This window comes from Hemibagrus wyckioides, linkage group LG14 (genome assembly GCF_019097595.1).
Source record: "Hemibagrus wyckioides isolate EC202008001 linkage group LG14, SWU_Hwy_1.0, whole genome shotgun sequence".
NCBI lineage: Eukaryota > Metazoa > Chordata > Actinopteri > Siluriformes > Bagridae > Hemibagrus > Hemibagrus wyckioides.
The window spans coordinates 1,232,560-1,255,137 of record NC_080723.1 but is presented as its reverse complement, the minus strand read 5'-3'; the positions used below and the strand labels follow the sequence as shown (position 1 = coordinate 1,255,137).

Genomic DNA, 22,578 nt, shown 5'->3' with positions numbered 1-22,578 from the left:
CTTAGTGTGAGATGAGATGATGTGTACATGCTTGGTGACTGCAGTGTCCTTGTCTGCAATATTCACACACTGTAGCTACGTTCTGGCTATTAAAGCTTTGCTGAAGCCCAACACAATAATGTCATATTTTAATAGAGCATTCAGTAACAGAACATCAACAGGAGTAACTCTGGTCTCTACAAAAATTATTATCCATGCACAGGCTTTTGATATAATTATTACAATGGCCAGAAGAGGGCGAACTTGGTCCTTTACAATCAGGGGTGTCTTTCAAAAAAATTCAGATTAAACTACATGAAAATACCTGAGGGTCGGTCACCAAAGGTATTTATATCCAAATTAAACTGTGAAGGATTTACAGCACCTTTTTAAATATGTGGACTTCTCCATTTAAGGCAACAAAATTATTTGGACAAACATTAGTCAAAAATTGCATTAAACTCCAGGCTCAGTGATTGAAATCATAGCCACTTATTAGCTCTAGTAATTTTTTGCATCCCGTTTGCTCTAGGTGTTTCTGCAGGATATCTTCTGGATGATTCTTATGATATTACATTATTGTGTTGCCCAACATTCTCTTGACATACAAGGCATTTTGATGAAACACACACTATAATTACACGGCACTCGGTGAAATATAATTCTTGATTTTTCTTTGATGTCGACCTTTCTCACTATCAACTGTGTCCTTTCTGTCTGTATGACATGACTAAATATCACACAGCCACCTGTATTTAGCTACCTGTATTAACACAATGCTGCCACCAGCAGACGAAAGGAAACTTTAACATGGCCCTGTGGACAAATTCAACCTTCAAACCCTCTTCTGCCATGAATACTTCGACAGGCAACCGTACACACACACACACACACACACACACAATTAACTACAAATTCATGCAAAGAAAATAACTATTCATTGGTCATGTTTATGTGTGAGCTTAATTTAAATTGAAAAAGTGTTGTTCATTTTCCAGAAATCAGTAATCGGTCTTACTTTGTGTGTGTGTGTGTGTGTGTATGTGTGTGTGTGTGTGTGTACAGTTGCCTGCCGAAGCTCATGCAAGCTTATGCAGAATAATCAGGTGTAAAATCAGGAACCCACTCTAACAAATGACATCTGTCTCACTCTCGCTTTGATTTTGCTATAACCCATCTGTCACTACTTCTCAAACCCTAAAGTCTCCAAGCCATTTTTTTCAGGGCCATGACATCCTAAAATAGGTTTATGTTCTATAACCATTTATGAAAATCTCCATCCATTAAAGTCAGATGCTTGGAAGAGCTCGGTGCATTAAGCCTGATTATAGTGTGCCAGGCGGAGGAAATGGGCTCTATGTGTTGAGCTTGTCAGCAAACGATTTTTATCCCTTGTTTGCCTTCTATCTTGTCAGTTAGACTCATTGGGCTGAGAGAAAATGCTGTGAGTGATAGTTGCTTTAGATGTGATAGAGGTACCGAGCGGTTCTGTAACGACATCGGCTCTTCGGCATGCGTGGGACTGGCATGAGTGCATGAAAGACTCATGGAGAGAGGAGCAAGAAAATCAAGTGGATCTATTAAAAGGGCCTCAATCAGTCGCACCAGCTCTGGCTCCCAGAAGGTAAGACTTTGCTGCTCGAGTCATAAACATGTTCATCTGAAGTTGATTTGGTGGTGAGTCAGTATTTAACAGATGCCAGTGATAGGGGCTGGCCAGATCCAGAAAGTTTAGGGGTATGTTCACAATTTAAACCGGACAATGAGGGGATGAGCACTGGAATTTATTTCAATGTTTAAAGAAAGCTGGATTGCTTGGGGAAATCTGAATTGCTTTATTTTTTTCACCTCCTAAACAAATTAGAGTAAGATATACAAGCAACAATGCAATTTGCATGACCCTCGGCAAGCCGAGGGTTGTTTTTTTATTTATTTTTTTATTACAAGCAGTGAATTCCTTTTCTCTTTACCCCTTTTTCACCAAGTGCCTTCAAGGTGAATGATAGAATTCAATTCTTCTTCCATCTAACCCTTCAAGTGGCTTTAATTATATTTTAGCTTGACTATTATTCCCAAAATTAACAATATATGAAGAATGTTTTGTTTCATTATAAAGTATTTTTATAATTTATATACATATACTATTCATATCAGATGAAAGCAATATACTGAGAAAATCTAGAATTATGGAAAATCTGAATCTATTCCTGAGACTGGATTCTGAGCCTTTAAGTATTTTTTTGGTCTTGTGTTTGTCTTGTGTCTAAAAACACTGAAATTCAAACATGGCTTTATTTTGATTACAGCCATGTGAAATAAGGACCATTCCAGTTCTCTATATGACTGGGAAGAAATGGTTGAGGCTAAAACTGTGAGAAAAAAGCATCTGTTTTGTGCCTCTAGTGTATGAGGAGTAATGTTGGATAGATCATGTGATCCATTATCACACTGCTGCTCAACAGCAAAAGGAGGAATAAATTTGCAGGAAAGTTGCACTTTGGTGCTTGTTTGTCTGTTCAAACCTTTAACTTGACCTTCTTAACCCAATCGGAAACCTCCAAACCATTCTCAATACCAGCACAAAGAGGCTGTCTGATCCATCCCCATCGCTAATCTTCTATAATGGCTGAGTATGAGCACATGCAGCTGGGCCAGATTAAGCTTTTTACTTTCTCATGTCTGGCCCCGAAACATACCACCTTCCACACTGCTATATATGGTGTTACACTAGACTTATCATGTAGTTTGCAGTGTTCTAACACAGTGATTTTATATTCCTTAGGTGAATTGTTTAAGGAATATTCATAGATATGTAAAAAGAATGTAGATATTTATAAGAGCGCATTCAGAGTGTTGTGTGTGTTAACAATAAACGCAGATTAACTCTAATCTCTGAGTGAATTTAATTCCCATCCCTGTACATCAGATTTAAGAAGACACTAAATCACATCTAAACTCTAAGAACAAAAATAAAAACCTAGCTGACATGAAAATGCATCTTATGACTCCGAGGCTAAACAGTTGCATGTTGCGCTCATGTGACGAGGGATAACTGGATTTGAAGCTGCAGATACAATGAGTCTTTTTAGAGATAGATAGAGAGACACATTTCAGCGAGTTAAAGCAAATGAAATTAACCTTGCCTTGTGCACCACACACTCGGTGGAAGCGATGTGACTTCAGGCATCCAAGACGAGTGAGAAATGAGAAACACTCAGGCACCTCTCGCTGTTTATATATACTGTATAAGTACATAATACGTATGAATAATATAAACATTTATGTATGTATGAACAATCAGTAGTGAATCTTTCACGACTGAATGTTCAGTATATGTAAATACACACTTGTCAGTTGGTGCTGGTTTAAGGTCAATAAAGTGTGTACACAGACTTGTATTTATTTCTTTAAAAAATAAAACTTTCCCCTATTAACCTCTTATCACCAATCTATTCTATTTGAATTAAACTTTATACACTTTATATCGTATTCTCTCATAGGACTATGCAGTGGAATTTTAAGATTAAGATTAAAGCAATGTATAGCATTAAGATATTTTATTAGAAAAAACTAAAATCATCACACCATGGGAGTTATCCTCAGAAAGAAACCCAAAGCAACTAACTTAAAGAAATAATATTATTTCTTACTGAATTACAAAGCTGAATGTGAGGGAAGATCGTAATCCATTCCTTTATTTTTTCTAACTTTTCAAAAAAAAAAAATCTTTAGAGGCATTCATAATCAGTTTTCAGAAATGGTAGAGCCATTGTTAATCGTGTATAAATGATCTTTTGTTTTGAGCAACAGCTTCTACTTATGGCTTATGAAATAACTCAATACTGTTGATTGTTGCCAGTTTTGTTATAGGCCTTATTAATTTGTTTGCCACAACAAATCGCTCCCCCCCGTCCCCCTTTAGAAGGTATTCCTCCTCCTTCCTCAGAGGTCTTGTGTATTTTCTCAGAAAACAAACCAGGCCATGAGTTCTGGAAGGATTTTGGGTTTTAATTGATGCTCCTAATGAGGGTAAGTAAGCTGAAGTAAGTGCGTCACTATAGCTGAACACCAGCACAAACTTGTGGCCTTTATTTTTGCTCAGACATAATTGACAGCTTTTGACCACAGCACTAACACAGTGCTGTCCACATGCTTGCTAGTGTCCCCTGACTGTCATCAGACACCGCAGTAAAAAACCCACCTCCATTTCACAATAAATGGCAGTATTTTTAATGTCTGGACAATAAAACACCCCACCTTAACAAAATACATAGAATAGATATCCACTTGTGGAAACCACTGAAACCATTAACAATTCTGCATAGGTCAGCTCACAAAACACAGCATGCTAATGAAGGGAATGGACATGGGCTGGACATGTAGGGTACATGTGGAGCGATTAAGATATTTATAATGCAGCAACCATGCAGAGCTTTTTTAAAGTGCATGAGGAAATATACTTCATCTGTCACTCAAGAAAAATATTTTGCTCTTCATGTAGATTACATTAACTCTAAAACTTTACTCCATCCTCTTATTATGTGTTCTAACTCTAACTTATGTATACATATATATATATATATATATATACATATATATATATATATATATATATATATATATATATATATATATATATATATATATATATATATATATATATATATATATATATATATTTTACCTCTATATGTCCATTGCTCTGTAGTATAGAAATAAAGGACAAAGTCAGCTCCAGTGCACACGGCATTATACAAACCTTATTCTTCCGAAAAATAATTCCATCAGTGTTTTAATAAAGTTTGCACACAAATCCATCTAACATGTCACTCCATAGGTGTTCCACAGGCCATAGCACATCTATTTTCACATTTATTCATCATACACATCTATTTTCAGATCATTTGACTCCGTACAGTGTGTGTATATACTGTATGTTGTTATTCAGAGATGATTTATTATATATTATGTATTAAGACTCTGTCTGTTTTACTCCATCATAACACGCTTGATAGAAAAGTTCTTAACTGCAATTAGCAACAGATGACCTTATCTCCAGCTGGAGTCCAGTCATTCCTTAACAAGGGGATTTTTCTCGTATTAGGATGTCTGGCCCAATTCTCTCAATTATGCAAATTGGTGTTGAAGTGAAAGTAGTCTGGTGACAACTCAGAAAACTCCTCTCTCCGTCGTGTCCATAGCTATGTCTTTTGAATTTTTCCTTCCCTTTTTTTGTTTTGCTGAAATATCAACTCTCCTTTAGCTGTTACCCCATCACAGACTCTGGCTTTGAGCTGCTTGGCTAAGATGAAAATCCAGAAAAAGAAGTCTCAGGAATTGGAAGATTAAGGCAGGGAGGAGGGGGTGAGGCTATCAAAGCAGATTTGCTGCTCTCCTTGTTCTAGCAAGGGATGAAAATACCCTCTAGGCATAGAGAGAGGGGTCATGGGACTCCCAAAAGGATTACCTTGAACTGGAATCATGAGACTTTCTGGGAACAAAGAGCCTGCTCACATGCTCATCATATGAACAGCCCCTCATAAAGTGGTGAAGTTTCATGTCCAGTAGGATTCAGTGGGCGCTGACACACTGAGAAAGAGAGAGCTGCCCTGACCAGAGGAGCAGGAAAGAGGACACTGATGCTGAAAGCTGAGAGGCTTGATTTCTTCCCCCTCTCTCCCTTTAACATAATAAGCTACACAGGTAGGATTTGTTTTCAGTTGCTGAAACTGGGGAAACCTTTCCCTAGGAAAGCTGTGAGCAAATGGAGGGAATATGGACTAGAATTTGTGCCTACATGTAAACCAATATCTTGAATGTGTTTGTTTGTCTGTAGATGTAGGTGTTTATGGTAATGTAAGAAAGCATGGAGTTTAACATAATTGAACTGCACTTCACAGATTATTTATTTAAGTTGGCATCAACCAGCTGGTTGAAATTTCGTCCTAAACTCAAATAAATCAAATGAATAATAGATTTTTTGGTAAATTGCTTCATTGGAAATACTAGAAAACCATTCTCAGTAGAAAAAAACAAGTGCTGGTGAATTATACATGAATCTTTAAACCTTTAAAAATGCTAAAAAGTTTAGTCTAGACTTCTTTCTTGGTCTATGGATGATGACTTTGTACAAAAGAATAGCAGGGGGTAAGTCGTAGTCACATGGGTTTATAACTAGCTCTTTCTTACTCACTTTGTCCATTTCTCTCCATTTAAACATCCAGGGAAGATTTGCTTCAAAGGCTTTCATCCTAATTAGGACTGAACTGACAGGAAAGGCCTGGGCAAAAGGGAGGTTATTTTCATCGAGGTTACTGGAGCACAATCAAAAAACTGGCTTTGCCGGATCTGACGTCCACTTTAAAAAGAGCTACATTTGTTTTACTGGATTTTCTTTTCTTTTCATTTAGAAATGGAAAAGAGGGCAATGACAATGTGCAGAACAGATCTGAGGTCTAATTTGCTATGCACTAATAATTTCAGGTCAAACCAAATACAGCCTGAATGTAGTTAGCAGCTCCTGCTGTCTTTCTTTCCCACATTCAGAATTTTAATTCTTTATTTTTCTTAATTGATATGATCTAATGACTTTTTATTTGTATAGATTTATAGTCTGACTTTTTTTTACGTACATCTGAGAAAATTTCAGTCATTATAAATAAATGAATTTAATCTCTTACAATTGTTTAGCATAGTTAATATGTATCACAATAGGGTATTATCATGTTCTTTACTACTCCTACTTCATTTAGGATTATATCATTTTAAATTAATATAGAAACTTGATACTAAAATTTATGAATTTATTTATTCATTCTTCTTTTGCAGGGGCTGAAAGCTTGGATTGAGAGAACATTTCAGAAAAGAGAATGCATTCACATCATTCCATCTAAGGATCCAACACGGTAAACCTATTTGCCTAAATAACGCACCAGTCTGAAAAGATCCTTTAAGATTTCAGCGCTGTTGAAATGATAAACAATATCACAGATGTGAAAAAATAATACGGAGTGTTCCCGAAAGACGCAACAGAAGTGTAGTTGAAATTCATCTAATTAAAAAAGAAAGTGAATGAGTCACGCTGCACACGAATTCGACAGGGATTCAGTCTGTTAGAACATTTTGGTTGACTTTATGGAAGTATAAGAGGCTTCTGAAATTCTCATTATACATTAAGGGAATATAGGACAACTGACCACTATGCAGCTGTGTGTGACGGGGTAAAAGGGGCTATAGACTGCTCTACTAACCACCCATGTCCAGGAAAGTGGAGGGCTGCCAGAGCAAAAGACTATTGTGCACACGGAAACATTTATTAATGAGAGCTGTTTACACCCAAATGGCCTACATTTCTGCTACATAAAAGCAAAGTTAAAACTATTCTTTAGATAGCAACGATAATCAACAATTGAAGAGGAGGGAAATTCCCCATAATACAGTTTTTAAACTTTACATACGCACAATGTAAAACTCTTTACTAATATGTCTTTTTCTGCTAAGGTGTGCCTGTGGTCATTTGGTGACCCAACATGGCGCCATCCAAACGGAAAAAAGGGAGGACTTGTTAGTCCCGGTGAACCCCCCTCAGGAGAAGTGGACTGTACTCAAACACACACAGGCTTCCTCCACTGATGCTTATGGCACCATTGAGTTTCAAGGAGGAGGATTTGTCAACAAGGCCATGGTACGGATATTTAATCACACTTCTTAAAATATGTTTACGTGTAACATCAGGTGATTGTCTGATGAACAAAGAGTGACCTATTCCTGAATTTAAAGTGTCCATTGATGAAAATCTTTCTTTCAGTACATCAGAGTATCTTATGATACCAAACCTGACAGCTTGTTGCACCTAATGGTAAAAGACTGGCATCTAGAGCTACCCACACTCCTCATATCAGTTCATGGAGGCCTCCAGAATTTTGACCTGCAGCCCAGACTCAAGCAGGTCTTTGGTAAAGGTCTGATTAAAGCTGCAGTGACAACAGGAGCATGGATCTTCACTGCAGGAATTAACACAGGTGGGCATATTTACCAGTCAGGACTAACACGCTTTGCTCTACATATGATCACTTTACATAATTTTCTGTATTAACGGTCAGGTGTGATCCGCCATGTTGGAGATGCGCTGAAAGACCATTGCTCTAAATCCAGAGGGAAAGTCTGTGCCATTGGGATCGCACCATGGGGAATCCTGGAGAGCAAGGAGGATCTCATAGGAAGAGATGTGAGTACAGTGAGCACAGTTTATAGATTTGTATTCTTACTCTTACTGGATGCTAAGTTCTATTTGCTCCTGTTTGGGTTTCTATTTTCAGGTGACCAGACCTTACCAGACAATGTCCAACCCTCTGAGCAAGCTGGCCGTTCTCAACAGCAGCCACTCTCATTTCATCCTGTGTGATAATGGCACATGTGGGAAGTATGGGGCAGAGGTCAAGCTGCGTAGACAGCTGGAGAAGCACATCTCTCTGCAGAAGATTAACACCCGTAAGCATGTACAACAGGAAGTGCTGTCATACTGTGCCATTTGCTTCTAATGCACCACTGAGATTATCAACTGAAATGTCTGTAGCTAGATTTCGAGCTGGTGTCAGCAGTGAGAGAGGTTGATGGCAGATATTGGATCTCAAATCATGTTCTATGGACTGAAAGGCTCTTGTCTGTGACCTGTGGGTTTCCCTTTGTCATCCTATGCCTGGGATTTGGAATAAGGCAGGGACAGCAAAGGGATGCTCAGCTGTCATCACTCACATCACATGCTAACCAGGTCAAGGCACAGTATAATGCACTATTCCCATGGAGTAATTAGACCTTGAATGGGTTTTTACATTACTAATGAATAAATAATGTACTTTTGTCTCATCCCAGCATCCTCAAAATCTTAATCGTAAAATGCCTTTTTTTTTGCTGTGTCTGAGGTTTAGGTCAGGGTGTGCCACTAGTATGCCTGATCGTGGAAGGAGGCCCAAACATGATCACTGTGGTGCTGGAAAGCTTGTGTGAGGAACCTCCAGTGCCTGTAGTAGTGTGTGATGGCAGTGGCAGAGCTTCAGATATCCTCTCATTTGCCCACAAACACTCGGAGAATGAAGGGTAAGAGAAGTGTTTAATCAATGCAGTAAGAGCTGTAAATCATTAGCCAGCAGACTAAAACATGCATATATTATTTCAAGGACAATAAGCGATGATGCCAGAGACCAACTACTGGTCAGCATTCAGAAGACCTTTAACTACAACAAGACTCAGTCGCAGCAGATCTTCCTTATGATCATGGAGTGCATGAAGAGAAGGGAGCTGGTGAGTACATGTATGAAACTAAAGCAATCAGCAAGTCCAAAATGGGATATTTTATAGTTTAAATTGTATAAAATGCATTTGTATGTTGAAGAAGATAAAATATTATACAGGTATATTTTTAGGTACTCTACACTGTAAAATCACCATCTAAGGTACAACAGTGATAGTTAAAAACCAGTAAAGTTCCTTAATGATGGACAATTATGTTTGTTTAACTAAAAAAACATATGACATCAATAGATAACGGTAGGGACAAGCATTTTTTGTCTTTCTAAGAATATACAATAAGTATAGATATTCTGTACAACTTAAAAACACTAATAGTTGAGGTTCTGGGGAAACTTTATGAGTAGTTCAGATGGGAATTTATTGGCGGTCAGCTAGCAAGATGTTAAAGCTTCATTTCTTAACTTCTTTGTAATCAAAGAGCAGAATATTGATTCATGAACTGTTCAAATATAACTTAATCTTAAAAATCTTTGTTGTGTTTGTGATGAGATTTATTTGTATTTCATGCAGCTTTTCATGAATAAACACTGCCCTGATTTTCACTGTCCTGCATCTTCATTTGTGTATCTTCCATGCTATCATGTGTGTAAAAAGAAACACTCCATCTCCATGTGATCATTTGTGAATAAAGTCGACTTCCCTAAGTCTTTTTCTTCCTAAATGGTGTGTGCGCATTATATTAACACTATTCATGTCTACAATTCATATAAAGCTCAGATCCTCGGACAGCTCATTGAGCAAGAATGAGCAGGTTCATCTAATTCCCTAAACCGAGCCATAAATAACTTTCATATCTATTGTATTCATGTATTTATTATATACACTGACATACATTCACTAAAACCTTAACAGTGTCTGTGGAAGGGGCGTTGCACAGAAGTTTCATATGAATTTTATATGAATTTTTAATGTTATGGTGTAGAGATATGTATAAGACTACATTTCTACACGCTTCTGCATTTTAAAGACATAAACATAAATAAGTGCATTCCACTGTGGCTTCATGACGTTCACTGCCACCGGTTGTTTATCACTACTCAGTCCCATATCAGCTCACAGAGGGCGATCCAGAGGACTTTGCAGAGCTCCAGATGCTCCAACTTGTTAAAATCTCCCAGACAAACGTAGCATCCTCCGTCCAAAGAAGGCCAGTGATTCAGATACACCACTCACTAATCTGCTGAGGCTTTTGCCAATAAACATGAGCTTCTGTGCTCCAAGCTCTCAGCTCCAGAATCAAGTTTCATCTCCATGAGTTCTTTATAAGAATTGGTAACTCCCTGATGTATTATTTGGCACAGTTATTGCCTTATTTATTTGTTTATGTCCTAAATACTGTAGCAAACAATGCACTGAAGATGGAAATGTAATTTATACCCTGTGTGACGATGAATCAAGATTTACATTAACTGCATAAATAAAACAGAAAAAATAGTGATGTCCTGTATCAGTTTTGTTTTAAGAATAGTCAATAAGTATATGCAAAAGACAATAGTCAATATTTTTTTAATTACTGAATGATTTGTAATACTGACCAGTACTCATTTGTGCTGTGGATAGTCAATGGCAACAGCTTTTACACTCCTGCAGCAGATTTGGTAGAAGATTAGTGATGTGAAAAGTCATTTCTAATATCTTTCAGGACATATGATGAGTGCAGCACCACACTTCCCCCATGTTCATTCATTTTGTTCCTTAACAAAACATGGAAGTGAAGCTCCATCTCCCAATAATCCTTCCACATCCATTTACTCTAACATTTTAGTTCCATACAAGGTGGTTATATTCATTACGTGCCTAAAAATCACAATATACAGTATGTCCAGTTATGGCTGTTCATGCCATTCATATCCAGACCTCTTCACTAGCATCATGTATTAGAAGCATTAAGTAATAGGAATTTTAATACAATTTTTAAATACAAGAACCTTGGAATAAAATAAACAAAAGAACACAGTGCTATTGTTTGTCCATAATCCTGAATACAGATTGTGGAGTTCACCTTCAGGTTTGCCACCAGTTTAATATTATAAGCACTAAGGTTTAAGTCCAGTGGACAGGCTTTGGCTTTAAAATACTTAAATATATGATCAACTGCATAAAAACATACTCATTTCTGACTTGATTTAGGTGTAATTTACATACTTATATAGGCATGTGGAGATTTTTGTTTCATTGCCTTTACATTAATCTCTTATTTATACTCATATCTGAATGTAAACATGATGTCAGAAAGATCCGTAAGCATGGAATAAGGTGTAAATATTTTCACAAATATCTTTTTTTAACTAATTATATATAGATGTAATGTATATACGATGTATATACGACTTCCTGGGTACTTGTTACTCAATATATCTTATAATCGTTTTGGAATAAAATAAAACAAAAATAAATGACCTGAATTATTATTAGGATGAGGGTTAATAGAGCACACTAGAACGCTGGACTCTGGCATGGTGCCACATATTCATACCAGCTTAATCACACTTAACATTTCTGCACATGTGACCAGCTCTCCGAGGCAATGGTATTTGATACAAGCCTCCTAAAACAAGGAAAGCTCTATTCTGCTGTTAAGTACAGAGCATTAGTCAGGCATCATATGTATGAGACCCTGAGAGGAAGCCTTTTTGCTTAGTCTCATGAAATAGCTGTATTGGGCTGAGCTGTATTTGAGAGAAATAGATTTGTTTCATTTTAATCATTCATTCATTCACTCAACTCACTTTGGTCACTTTTTTCTTCTTTCAATGAGCCTGGACATGATCTTTTACTTTATTGATCCATACTCCTATTACAGATAACAGTCTTTCGAATGTGTTCAGAGGGACAGCAGGACATTGAGATGGCCATTTTAACAGCTTTATTGAAAGGTAATCTCCAGATACTGTCCAGATCTTAGAATTAGACACAATGGGTCAATCATAAATCACCTATGTGTGTGTTCTCTGCTCTCTTAGGCACGAATGCCTCAGCCTCAGACCAGCTGAGCTTGGCTCTTGCCTGGAATCGGGTGGATATAGCACGCAACCAAATCTTTGTTTACGGACACAACCTGCCAGTTAGCCACATACATGACTATTCTGCCATGTTAAAAAATAAATGCATTTATAGTGCTGTAAATAAGTGGTTTTTAAACACTTCTTTGGTTTTATAGCCAGCAAGTGCTGTAGCTAGTGCCACATCCAGTCTGAAAGGCAAGAGCCCTCCTGCAGCATCACAGGGCACAGCTAAGGGCAGAGGAAAGAGGAGCAAAGGGGGGAAGCCCAGTGGAGATGTTCAAGAGGATCTGGACCCTAGAAAGCTAGAATTACTCAACTGGGTAAAAATAATGGACCATGCTATACTGTACTATAACTTATCATTATGTTCATATAATAAATGAAGACAATTAGAATTGTACAATAACAGCTAATAATAAATGTTTACACAGCCATGCTTTACAGAAACTCACATGTGACATTGTTACTCTTTGCCCTCCTCAGGTATACTCACTGGAGCAGGCAATGATGGACGCACTGGTGCTGGACCGAGTAGATTTTGTTAAGCTGTTGATTGAAAATGGGGTCAACATTCACCATTTCCTCACCATCCCACGGCTAGAGGAATTATATAACACGGTAAGCACCACTGAAAAAGCTTCACAAGAATCTATGAAATTGACATTTTTAATCCTCAGAAAAAACAACTGCCAACAACTGTGGTCACCTGCCATGACCACACAGGCTTATTTATCTCTGTTTTGTTTACATGTATTTGCTTGCATCTTTTTGACAATTTTATCTCTTTAGAAACTTGGACCTGTTAACACACTGAACGCTGTAGTCCGAGATGTTAAAAAGGTAAGTTCTTAATTTTGGTCACGCAGAGAATAAAAAGAGGATGCATTCATACACCGATCAGCCATAACATTGTGAGCAGTGAGAGGTGAAGTAAATAAGACTGATGATCTCCTCATCATGGCACCTGTTAGTGGGTGGGATATATTAGGCAACAAGTGAACATTTTGTCCTCAAAGTTGATGTGTTAGAAGCAGGAAAAATGGACAAGCGTAAGGATTTGAGATGCGAGGTGGGACCTCCAGACTTAAAGGATCTGTTGCTAACATCTTGGTGCCAGATACCACAGCACACCTTCAGGGATCTAGTGGAGTCCATGCCTCGACGGGTCAGAGCTGTTTCGTCAGCAAAAGGGGAACAAACACAATATTAGGCAGGTGGTCATAATGTTATGCCTGAGTAGAGACTGTACTAATTTGAAAATTTGCATACTGGAAAGAGTCGACAATAGTGGCATTTATTTATAAAAGAAAGGATTTCTAATTAGAATTCTAAATCTTGAATCTTACTCATTCATGTGTCTAAGATCAGCTTTAATATTATTTAATAAGACAAACTAACACGATGCAGTGGTTTGGTGAAAATTGAATTCAGTATCTTTCCACTTACATTAAATTTATTTTGTGGCTTCTTTAGTGTGTAAATGTATACCGAAGTCATCACACTTTCCTTTTCTTAGCTACCTGTTTGTGTTGTTTTGTCCAATTTTATTTTGTGAATAAAATGACCTTCTTCACACAAGTCCTCTCTGATATTTTAGGGCAACCTTCCTCCTGACTATCAAATTACATTAATTGACATTGGCCTGGTGATGGAGTACCTTATGGGAGGAGCCTATCGCTGTAAATACACAAGAAAAACCTTCCGTTCTCTCTACAACAACCTTTATGGACTTAAAAGGGTGAGTGGGAACATCAGATGTTTGTATTTACAGCCTGAACACACGAGCGTCTAACAAGAGCCTTTATTCTTTTATTTACAGCCAAAGGCTCTAAAACTTCTTGGGATGGAGGTATGATTAATATTTTGCTGTTTGCTGTTGATTATGCTCTTCTGTGCTGAACATGCAGCAGTTTATTATCATCGATTTATCAATGGCACTCTTAGGATGATGAACCAAATCTGAAAGGAAAGAAGAAAAAGAAGAAGAAAGAGGAGGAGGTGGACATTGACGTGGACGACCCTGAGGTCAGCCGTTTCCAGTATCCGTTCCACGAGCTGATAGTCTGGGCCGTGCTGACGAGGAGGCAGAAGATGGCTCTGTTCCTGTGGCAGAGGGGAGAGGAGGCCATGGCTAAGGCCTTGGTGGCCTGTAAGCTTTATAAAGCCATGGCCCATGAATCCTCTGTCAGTGAGCTGGTGGATGACATATTTCAGGATCTAGATAACAACTCCAAGTGAGTTCAGTGCATGTGGCAAAAAGACTAAGACTGAGAAAAGTAGTAAGTACTATATGATTTATATAGGCTTCTTGGCGTTGGTCAGGGCCCCCTAATTCCCCAGGGCCTAAGCGACTGCTTACCTCGCTTATTGGTTAAGTCCGCCCCTGTGTATAATGTATACATAATATGTTTTTAAAAATCCTGCTAAAACCTGGGGGTTATGATGTTACTGAACTTTTTTTTACACTTTTGGTTTTGCAAGATTATTACATCTTGTATTTAACACTGGATGCCCTACAGAAGCCATAGGGATGATTTACATTTCCATGCCTTGTTTTACAGCAGGAGCATGTTATTCATATATAAATGTTGTGGAACAATAACACTGAAGAAACTTTTCATCATACACTCACACTCAATTAAACATCATATTCAGCAGGATATTTCACTTTCAGGGAGTTTGGAACTTTGGCCTACGAGCTTCTGGACCAGGCGTACAAACATGATGAACAGGTGGCTATGAAGCTGCTGACCTACGAGCTTAAGAACTGGAGCAACTCCACCTGTCTGAAACTAGCTGTAGCAGCCAAGCACAGAGACTTCATTGCCCACACTTGCAGTCAGATGCTGCTTACTGACATGTGGATGGGCTGTCTGAGAGTTGGCAAAAACCCTGGACTTAAGGTGAATATTTGCATAATAACATAGCTCTTTGGAATCATATTCCACTTTAAAGGTACCTTGGTTTATCTATCGCTTAAATGTGGAAGACTAAGTGTCATTATAGAATAGTTCAGGTACTAGGCAGTTTCTGATTCACAAAAACAAAAAATGCGTCTCTTCAGGTGATTGCAGGCATCATCTTTCCTCCTTCAATCCTGCTCCTGGGTTTCCGTGTGGGTGATGAAACCTTCCAAGGCTCTGATGACAGCACAGGTGCCAAGGACAAGGAAGATGACAACAAGTCCAGCAGGATATCCAGGGTAAATGATCCATCTAAAATGCTCTAATTAGTAAGATGTCTATGTGTGTGGTGGTGGAGGAAATTAATGTCATTACTTGTATCTGTTTAGTGCTCCAAATGTTCATATCTGTATATATATATATGTACCACTATGTTCCCAGAAAAAAAGCCAGCACTGTCAGGATGGTCTATGATTTCTGCCTCTGACAGCTCCTCAACCTCAGCTACATCAGTATCTGAGTTCATTATTAAGATGGCACAGGACGTTAATTTTATATTGAATTAAGTTTTGTTTAATCTTTATCTCCAGGCTTCACATCCATCTGCATGAAAGTAAAAACCTCCCACTTGCTCATTGTTGCATCTCATGGGATCCTTTCAAGTTTTCTAAAACATTATTATTTCCATCAGCATTTTATTTTAGAACACCTTACACCGATCAGGCATAACAGTTATGACCACCTGCCTAATATTGTGTTGGTCCTCCTTTTGCTGCCAAAACAGCCCTGACCCGTCCTGCACTGTATATTCTTGACTGTGACACCTTTCTATCAGAACCAGCATTAACACACATCTTTCTGCATTATCACTCCAAATTACAAAAATTATCGTCTCTCCCCAACAACATGACCATGTTCTTCCAGGATGCTGCCGCAGATTCACACTCAAAAAAAGGTGATGAAGAAGGCGGCAGTAAGAAACTGAGACATGTCCCCATTGGAAGAAAGATCTATGAGTTCTACAATGCTCCATTCACCAAGTTTTGGTTCACTACAGTAAGCATTAGTAAATAAAAAAGTAAATTAGTAAATAAAAAATTCAGTAAAAAGAAAGTTGATTAAAAAAAAGTACTGTCATTTAGCAGTAATAGTAATTTCATATTAATATAATATTACTAATCTTGCATTCTTTTCTATCTCTAATATAAAATGTTTCGGGGCAGATCTCATACCTCGTGTATCTCATGCTGTACAATTATATTGTCCTGGTGAAGATGGAACGCTGGCCATCAATCCAAGAGTGGTTGGTCATTTCCTACATACTGACACTTGGCCTAGAGAAAGTGAGACAGGTGAGGTTTAAATTCTCTTTAGCACAAGTGTGCTACTTTTACAGAAAGATCTCGTGAATTTCATCTGTAATGTACACATTTTTAGAAACTTCACATTATGGATTCATCTTTTTTGTTGTTATTATTATTATTATTATTATTATTATTATTATTATTATTATTATTATTATTATTATTATTATTATTATTTTACATGTAATGGACTTTGTTCTCATGTTCTCATGATGATTTCACGTGTTTACCTGAATGAGCAATGTCAGGGCATTAACCTGGTCACCTTTTCATGGTTTTTATCATAAATATTATTCACCAGTGAAATGTATGTGATTTCTCCATTTATTAGCTTGAGAATCTCTTCCTTTAAGAGCTCTCTGGGAGTTTTTTGTTAAGTGTGTATTGTAAAGCACTAAATGTAACATGGAAAAAAATCACTCAAAAACAGTTATCATGTAGAATCTCCTCTATAAAGGGGAATGGACAAGAGGGTTAGTGCTGCTATTTATAGGGTGTCCTTTTGATCATGCACTTTATTTATGTATTTCAGTGACAGAGTATTATGAGTACTAGATTCAGATTAGAGCTGAATTTCATCAGATTTGTTCAACCAGCATGTGCAGAAATGTTACGGTGAACTAGAAATAATTGGTGCTAAAATAACCATGACATAATCTGGGTTTTAAAGCAGATAAATTGGTATATTTCTTCTTGACTGTTTTAACTGAGAATGATCAGAAACTAGAAAGCCGTGTAATACTCTCCTCTCCTATGTTGTAGGGTACAGTCTGGGCAGTCTGTCTCGTGTTAAAATGTTGTAAGAGACCATTTAAAAATGAAAAAGGAATGTAAATTGAGGGAATATAAAACAGCAGTGCTCTTGTTTGTGTTAGATTCTTATGTCAGAGCCTGGTAAGCTCAAGCAGAAGATTAACGTGTGGTTGGAGGAGTACTGGAACATCACAGACCTGGTGGCCATCTCTACATTCCTGCTTGGTCTCCTCCTCCGACTACAACCTGAACCTTACATGGGCTATGGCCGGGTTATATACTGTGTGGACATCATCTTCTGGTACATCCGCGTGTTGGATATTTTTGGGGTCAACAAATACCTTGGACCCTATGTCATGATGATTGGCAAGATGGTAAGTAACAGCAAATAAAGAAAGCAAAATTTTATGTATTTTTGGTTTTGTGAAGACATTTAGATTTATCATCATCAATGTCTAATTCTTTAGATCATTTAAGAAGCTAAATAATAATAATAATAATAATAATAATAATAATAATAATAATAATGTTGATTTTTTCCATCAGATGATCGACATGTTGTACTTTGTGGTGATCATGTTGGTGGTCCTTATGAGTTTTGGGGTTGCACGACAGGCCATCCTCCACCCAGACGAAGAACCCACATGGAGACTGGCCCGAAACATTTTCTACATGCCCTACTGGATGATCTATGGAGAGGTGTTTGCGGACTCAATAGACCGTAAGACCAGAATTGATAGTAAGATCCTTTTTCCTGCCTCCAGGGTAGATATTCAGTCTTATCAGTGCTTTCCTCTATCTTACTGAGTCAGTCAGATTTGACATAGAGTAGTCCTTACTAAATGTTTATCCTAAAATTTGTCCTCTTTAAATTGTAAATAAAAGATGGAGCTTTTGTTAAAAACAATTTTAAGAAATTTTCAGTACTTTGGGTTGGAGGTTTGCATAAGTATGTTCTGCTGTGATCTACATGATGGTATGAGCTGCAGATATATTGGTTAATGACTGTTACTTGTCAGAATATCACTATCACTAAAGTTTACACCATCCAACTCTTCTCATACATCTCTTCTTTCTCTCATGTATGATGTCTTCAATTTATTTAACTCCATTCAGAATAAGGATAGCTTTAGAGCATCTTAGGTAATTTCCTTGCTGCAGATAGATAGATAGATAGATAGATAGATAGATAGATAGATAGATAGATAGATAGATAGATAGATAGATAGATAGATAGATAGATAGATAGATAGATAGATAGATAGATAGATGTACTCTACTTCTGTATCCCACAATATTCCCCTCCTACTCATAGTATGCATGTGTTATGGAAACTAATGATGTTGTCATTGATTAAAACGCATTACTTTACTTCCTAACAAGTTTGGACCCAAGTGTGAGTTGCGTTCAAATTTATTCAGATTTATGGCAGAGTTTCAGTGATATCGAACTCCTGCCACAAGTAGTCTGTGGTTCAGACCATGGCGCTCTTTCTGGTCCACATCACTGCTTTTACAATATCAGTTTTTCATGTGAACAATGTGATCAGAATGAAAACCCCCTCAAACGATGCAACAATGAAGATGCAGAAACACTTTATATATATATCCCATGTTTATATCAGGTATTTTTTTTTAAATTTCCATGTAACTGAGAGTAAACATTTCTTTTCTTCCCCCACTTCCACCCCCAACTTCTCGACGAATGTTCTCCTCTGGAATGTTCTGCAGTTTATGCCATGGAAATAAACCGTATGTATATGCTACACTCCATTTTTAAAATGGTTTCAAAATGTAAATAAAGTCAGCACGGCTATTCTGGACTGAGTTTTTGAGGTTTCCTCTCAGCCCCCTGTGGAGATAATATGTATGATGAGGATGGAAAGAAACTCCCTCCCTGCATTCCCGGCGCCTGGCTCACTCCAGCCATCATGGCCTGCTATCTGCTAGTAGCTAACATCCTTCTCGTCAACTTGCTTATCGCTGTTTTCAAGTAAGTGTAAAATAAAGCAATAGAGAAAATATGTATATTTGTAAATATGACTAAATGGAATTTAACTGTATTGAACTAATCTTGGAAACAGTATGGGTGTCCAAAGTGGACAGAATTATAAATTATTCACCATGTTTTTTTTTTTCATCCCTAACAGCAACACTTTCTTTGAGGTGAAGTCCATTTCTAACCAGGTGTGGAAGTTCCAGCGGTATCAGCTGATCATGACTTTCCATGACCGGCCAGTGCTTCCTCCTCCCCTCATCATCTTCAGCCACATGTACATTCTCATCAAACAAATCTGCTGCCGCTGTAGCAGGAAAAAAGAAGGCGAGCTGGATGAAAAGGACAAAGGACTGAGTGAGTTCTCATAAATGAATCATATTTTCATTTTTGTGACCAGAAAGAAATGAACTGTTTCTAAGACTCTTGTGCTTTCAGCGTCAGTCAAGTGTGATGCAATAAAGGCAATGATCATCCTTTCTCGCTGAAGACTGTTACAGAGTACACTACTGCATTCGTTTGCTAAATGGAAAAGCTCCTAAAACTGCTCAAGGATAATACTTTGGAGGAATTTTCATACAGTTATTGCACTGATTTTAGGATAAACTATCCTTAACATACAAAATAAGGTTTTCAGGTAGGTGTCTCTCTGACTTATCACAGCATCTCTTCTTTCCTGTAAGAGCTTATCCTGAATACCGAGGAGCTGAGATGCCTGTATGAGTTTGAGGAGGAGTGTGTGGAAGAGTACTTCAGAGAGAAAGAAGATGAGCAGCAGTCCTCAAATGACGAAAGGATAAGGGTGACATCTGAAAGGTAATCAAATCTGTAAAGTATTTCAATCATCCAAGGTAACTGATGGTCTAAAAGTGGTATGTTTTGTGAAACTGCACCTTAATCTTGAAACTATAAAGGTTTAGATGATAGAGACATGGTGCTGAAATGCTTTTTAAACGGTTTGATTTCATGACAGGGTGGAAAACATGTCCATGCACCTGGAGGAAGTCAATGAGAAAGAGAACAACATCAAAGCCTCTTTGCAGACGGTGGATCTAAGGCTGGCCCAGTTGGAGGACATCTATTCTCGCATTATGACAGCCTTGGAGAAACTGGCAGGGATTGACCAGAGTGAACTGAAGAGGACAAACTCACGGGTTTCCTCTGTTAGTGGCTTCTCGTCTCTCCTCCGCACGGGCAGTGTTAACAGCAACGATGGATACAGTCTTCACTGTTACAGTATGGATGACTGTCCAAGTACCGAGGAGAAGGACGCGCCCAAGTCAAGCCAACTGACAGTGGCACATGTGAAGAGGACATCTAACTCCACAACTCACAATCCAAATGATTATGGGCTGAATTCTGAGATGGACATTCCAGCAGTAAGGATCTGTCCAAACTCACGTGGAAACACTTGGATCCCTGTTTGTGAAAAGGCAGCTGTTTCTATGGATCAGTGTGGAGAAGCCAAAACAGCATGTGAAGCTTCACCATATTTAGTTCAAAGGTCTAGGAGCACCAGCTTGTTTAGTCCAACTGCCAGAGAAGGTTTAATACAGAGAGCCAAAGAGCCTAATTTTCTTCAAAAAGGGATTGCCAGATCCTCAACCACGCGTCGGTGGAGTGCTGGCTCTGAGTATAAAGTGCAACCTAATCTCCAGCCACCTCCAGACATCCACATTATCAAAGCCACAGAGACGAATGAAGCCCCTAAATCTGAGGATCAGCTGAACATTCACAGCACAGAGATGAGAACTGAAGAAGAAGAAGAAGAAGAAGAAGAAGAAGAAGAAGAAGAAGAAGAAGAAGATGGTCATATAGGAAGACCTGATATTAAACAAGAGAACAGAAAAAAGAATGGTTCAGAGGAAAGTCTACATATGGAAGGTAATACAGAAAAAAGAGACAAAGAACCAACAGAGACAGATGAAATGTGGAGAAACTCAGTTGAAGATGGAAGGATGAACATGCATGAAGATATTCCTGACTCTTTTCATCTTCTGGTACCTGAAGAGAGAACCTTTCCACCTGGAAGATCGAAGAGCTGGAACACAAAATGTCGCAAAGCTTTAAGGGAAAGTGCAGACAAGCCCCGAGGCTTTAGCAGTGAGAGTAGCCTTTCACATGGAAGTTCCTTCAAGAAGTCTACAGAAAAATTTGGGAAAGGGTCAGGGAAGGAGGAGTGAAATAAAAAAGATAGATCTAAGGTCATGTGATGAGACTGATAATTAGGAGTAAGCATGATTAGAGGTGTAAATAAACTAAAGCTTCTGTAGCCTGGTCATAGTTATCCTGGTGCAAAGTAGAAATACACCCCCGGATGAGGTGGTTGGAATTCCATCACAGGGCATTAAGAACTTTGTACATCAATAACTTTATTGATGATTAAAACACTTACAAAGGTAAGAGAAATTTAGTGTTTTGTTTTTAGATCCTAAACGTGTGATCAATAACTTCAAGTATACCGTTCTGTATATTGTACACCGGTCAGCCATAACATTGTGAGCAGTGACCGGTGAAGTGAATAAGACTGATGATCTCCTCATCATGGCACCTGTTAGTGGGTGGGATATATTAGGCAGCAAGTCAACATTTTGTCCTCAAAGTTGATGTTAGAAGCAGGAAAAATGGACAAGCGTAAGGATTTGAGAGAGTTTGACCAAAAGGGCCAAATTGTGATGGCTAGACCACTGGATCAGAGCCTCTCCAAAACTGCAGCTCTTGTGGGGTGTTCCCGGTCTGCAGTGGTCAGTATCTATCAAAAGTGGTCCAAGGAAGGAACAGTGGTGAACCGGCGACAGGGTCATGGGCGGTCAAGGCTCACTGATGCACGTGGGGAGCGAAGGCTGACCTGTGTGATCCGATCCAACAGATGAGCTACTGTTACTCAAATTGCTGAAGAAGTTAATGCTGGTTCTGATAGAAAGGGGGTCAGAATACACAGTGCAGGATGGGTCAGGGCTGTTTCAGCAACAAAAGGGGGACCAACACAATATTAGGCTGGTGGTCATAACGTTATGCCTGATCAGTGTATGTATAACTACATAATGATATAGTAAATTAGTATTTATATATAACAAGTAATAAATAATATTCTTGCCTTACAGTTGACTTAAATGTTGTTTATATAGTGTTTGACAACCACGGATTTGTTAAGACATGCATGATATTTATTATTATTAATATGTTGTTGTTGTAATGGAAAGCTGTTCTTATTGTCCCTTAAAATGTAAAGTTATGGAACTACATGATTCATGTAAAATTGTGCAACAT

General features: G+C 38.1%; 1 protein-coding gene across 1 annotated transcript; it reads left to right on the top strand.

Annotated features, from left to right (window-relative positions):
• Positions 1-1,510: 1,510 nt before the first annotated feature.
• LOC131365262 (transient receptor potential cation channel subfamily M member 1-like) lies at positions 1,511-22,541 on the top strand. The gene is made up of 27 exons (XM_058408972.1): positions 1,511-1,603; positions 6,808-6,884; positions 7,480-7,663; positions 7,787-8,000; positions 8,082-8,206; positions 8,298-8,469; positions 8,901-9,075; positions 9,156-9,279; positions 12,092-12,164; positions 12,252-12,352; positions 12,449-12,613; positions 12,777-12,911; positions 13,083-13,133; positions 13,891-14,031; positions 14,113-14,142; positions 14,238-14,527; positions 14,968-15,196; positions 15,358-15,495; positions 16,121-16,252; positions 16,420-16,548; positions 17,436-17,687; positions 17,860-18,052; positions 19,044-19,064; positions 19,161-19,305; positions 19,463-19,665; positions 19,992-20,124; positions 20,282-22,541. The coding sequence occupies exons 1-27, from the start codon at positions 1,526-1,528 to the stop codon at positions 21,489-21,491; spliced, it is 4,920 nt and encodes a 1,639-aa protein (XP_058264955.1). The 5' UTR covers positions 1,511-1,525; the 3' UTR covers positions 21,492-22,541.
• The last annotated feature ends 37 nt before the right edge of the window (positions 22,542-22,578 follow it).

Excerpts from the sequence above, each read along its gene's own strand:
- LOC131365262 (XM_058408972.1), top strand. The coding sequence starts at position 1,526 with ATGGAGAGAGGAGCAAGAAAATCAAGTGGATCTATTAAAAGGGCCTCA. Across the intron at positions 1,604-6,807 it reads CCAGCTCTGGCTCCCAGAAG|GGGCTGAAAGCTTGGATTGA; the intron begins GTAAGACTTTGC and ends CTTCTTTTGCAG. Across the intron at positions 16,549-17,435 it reads GCCTAGAGAAAGTGAGACAG|ATTCTTATGTCAGAGCCTGG; the intron begins GTGAGGTTTAAA and ends TGTTTGTGTTAG.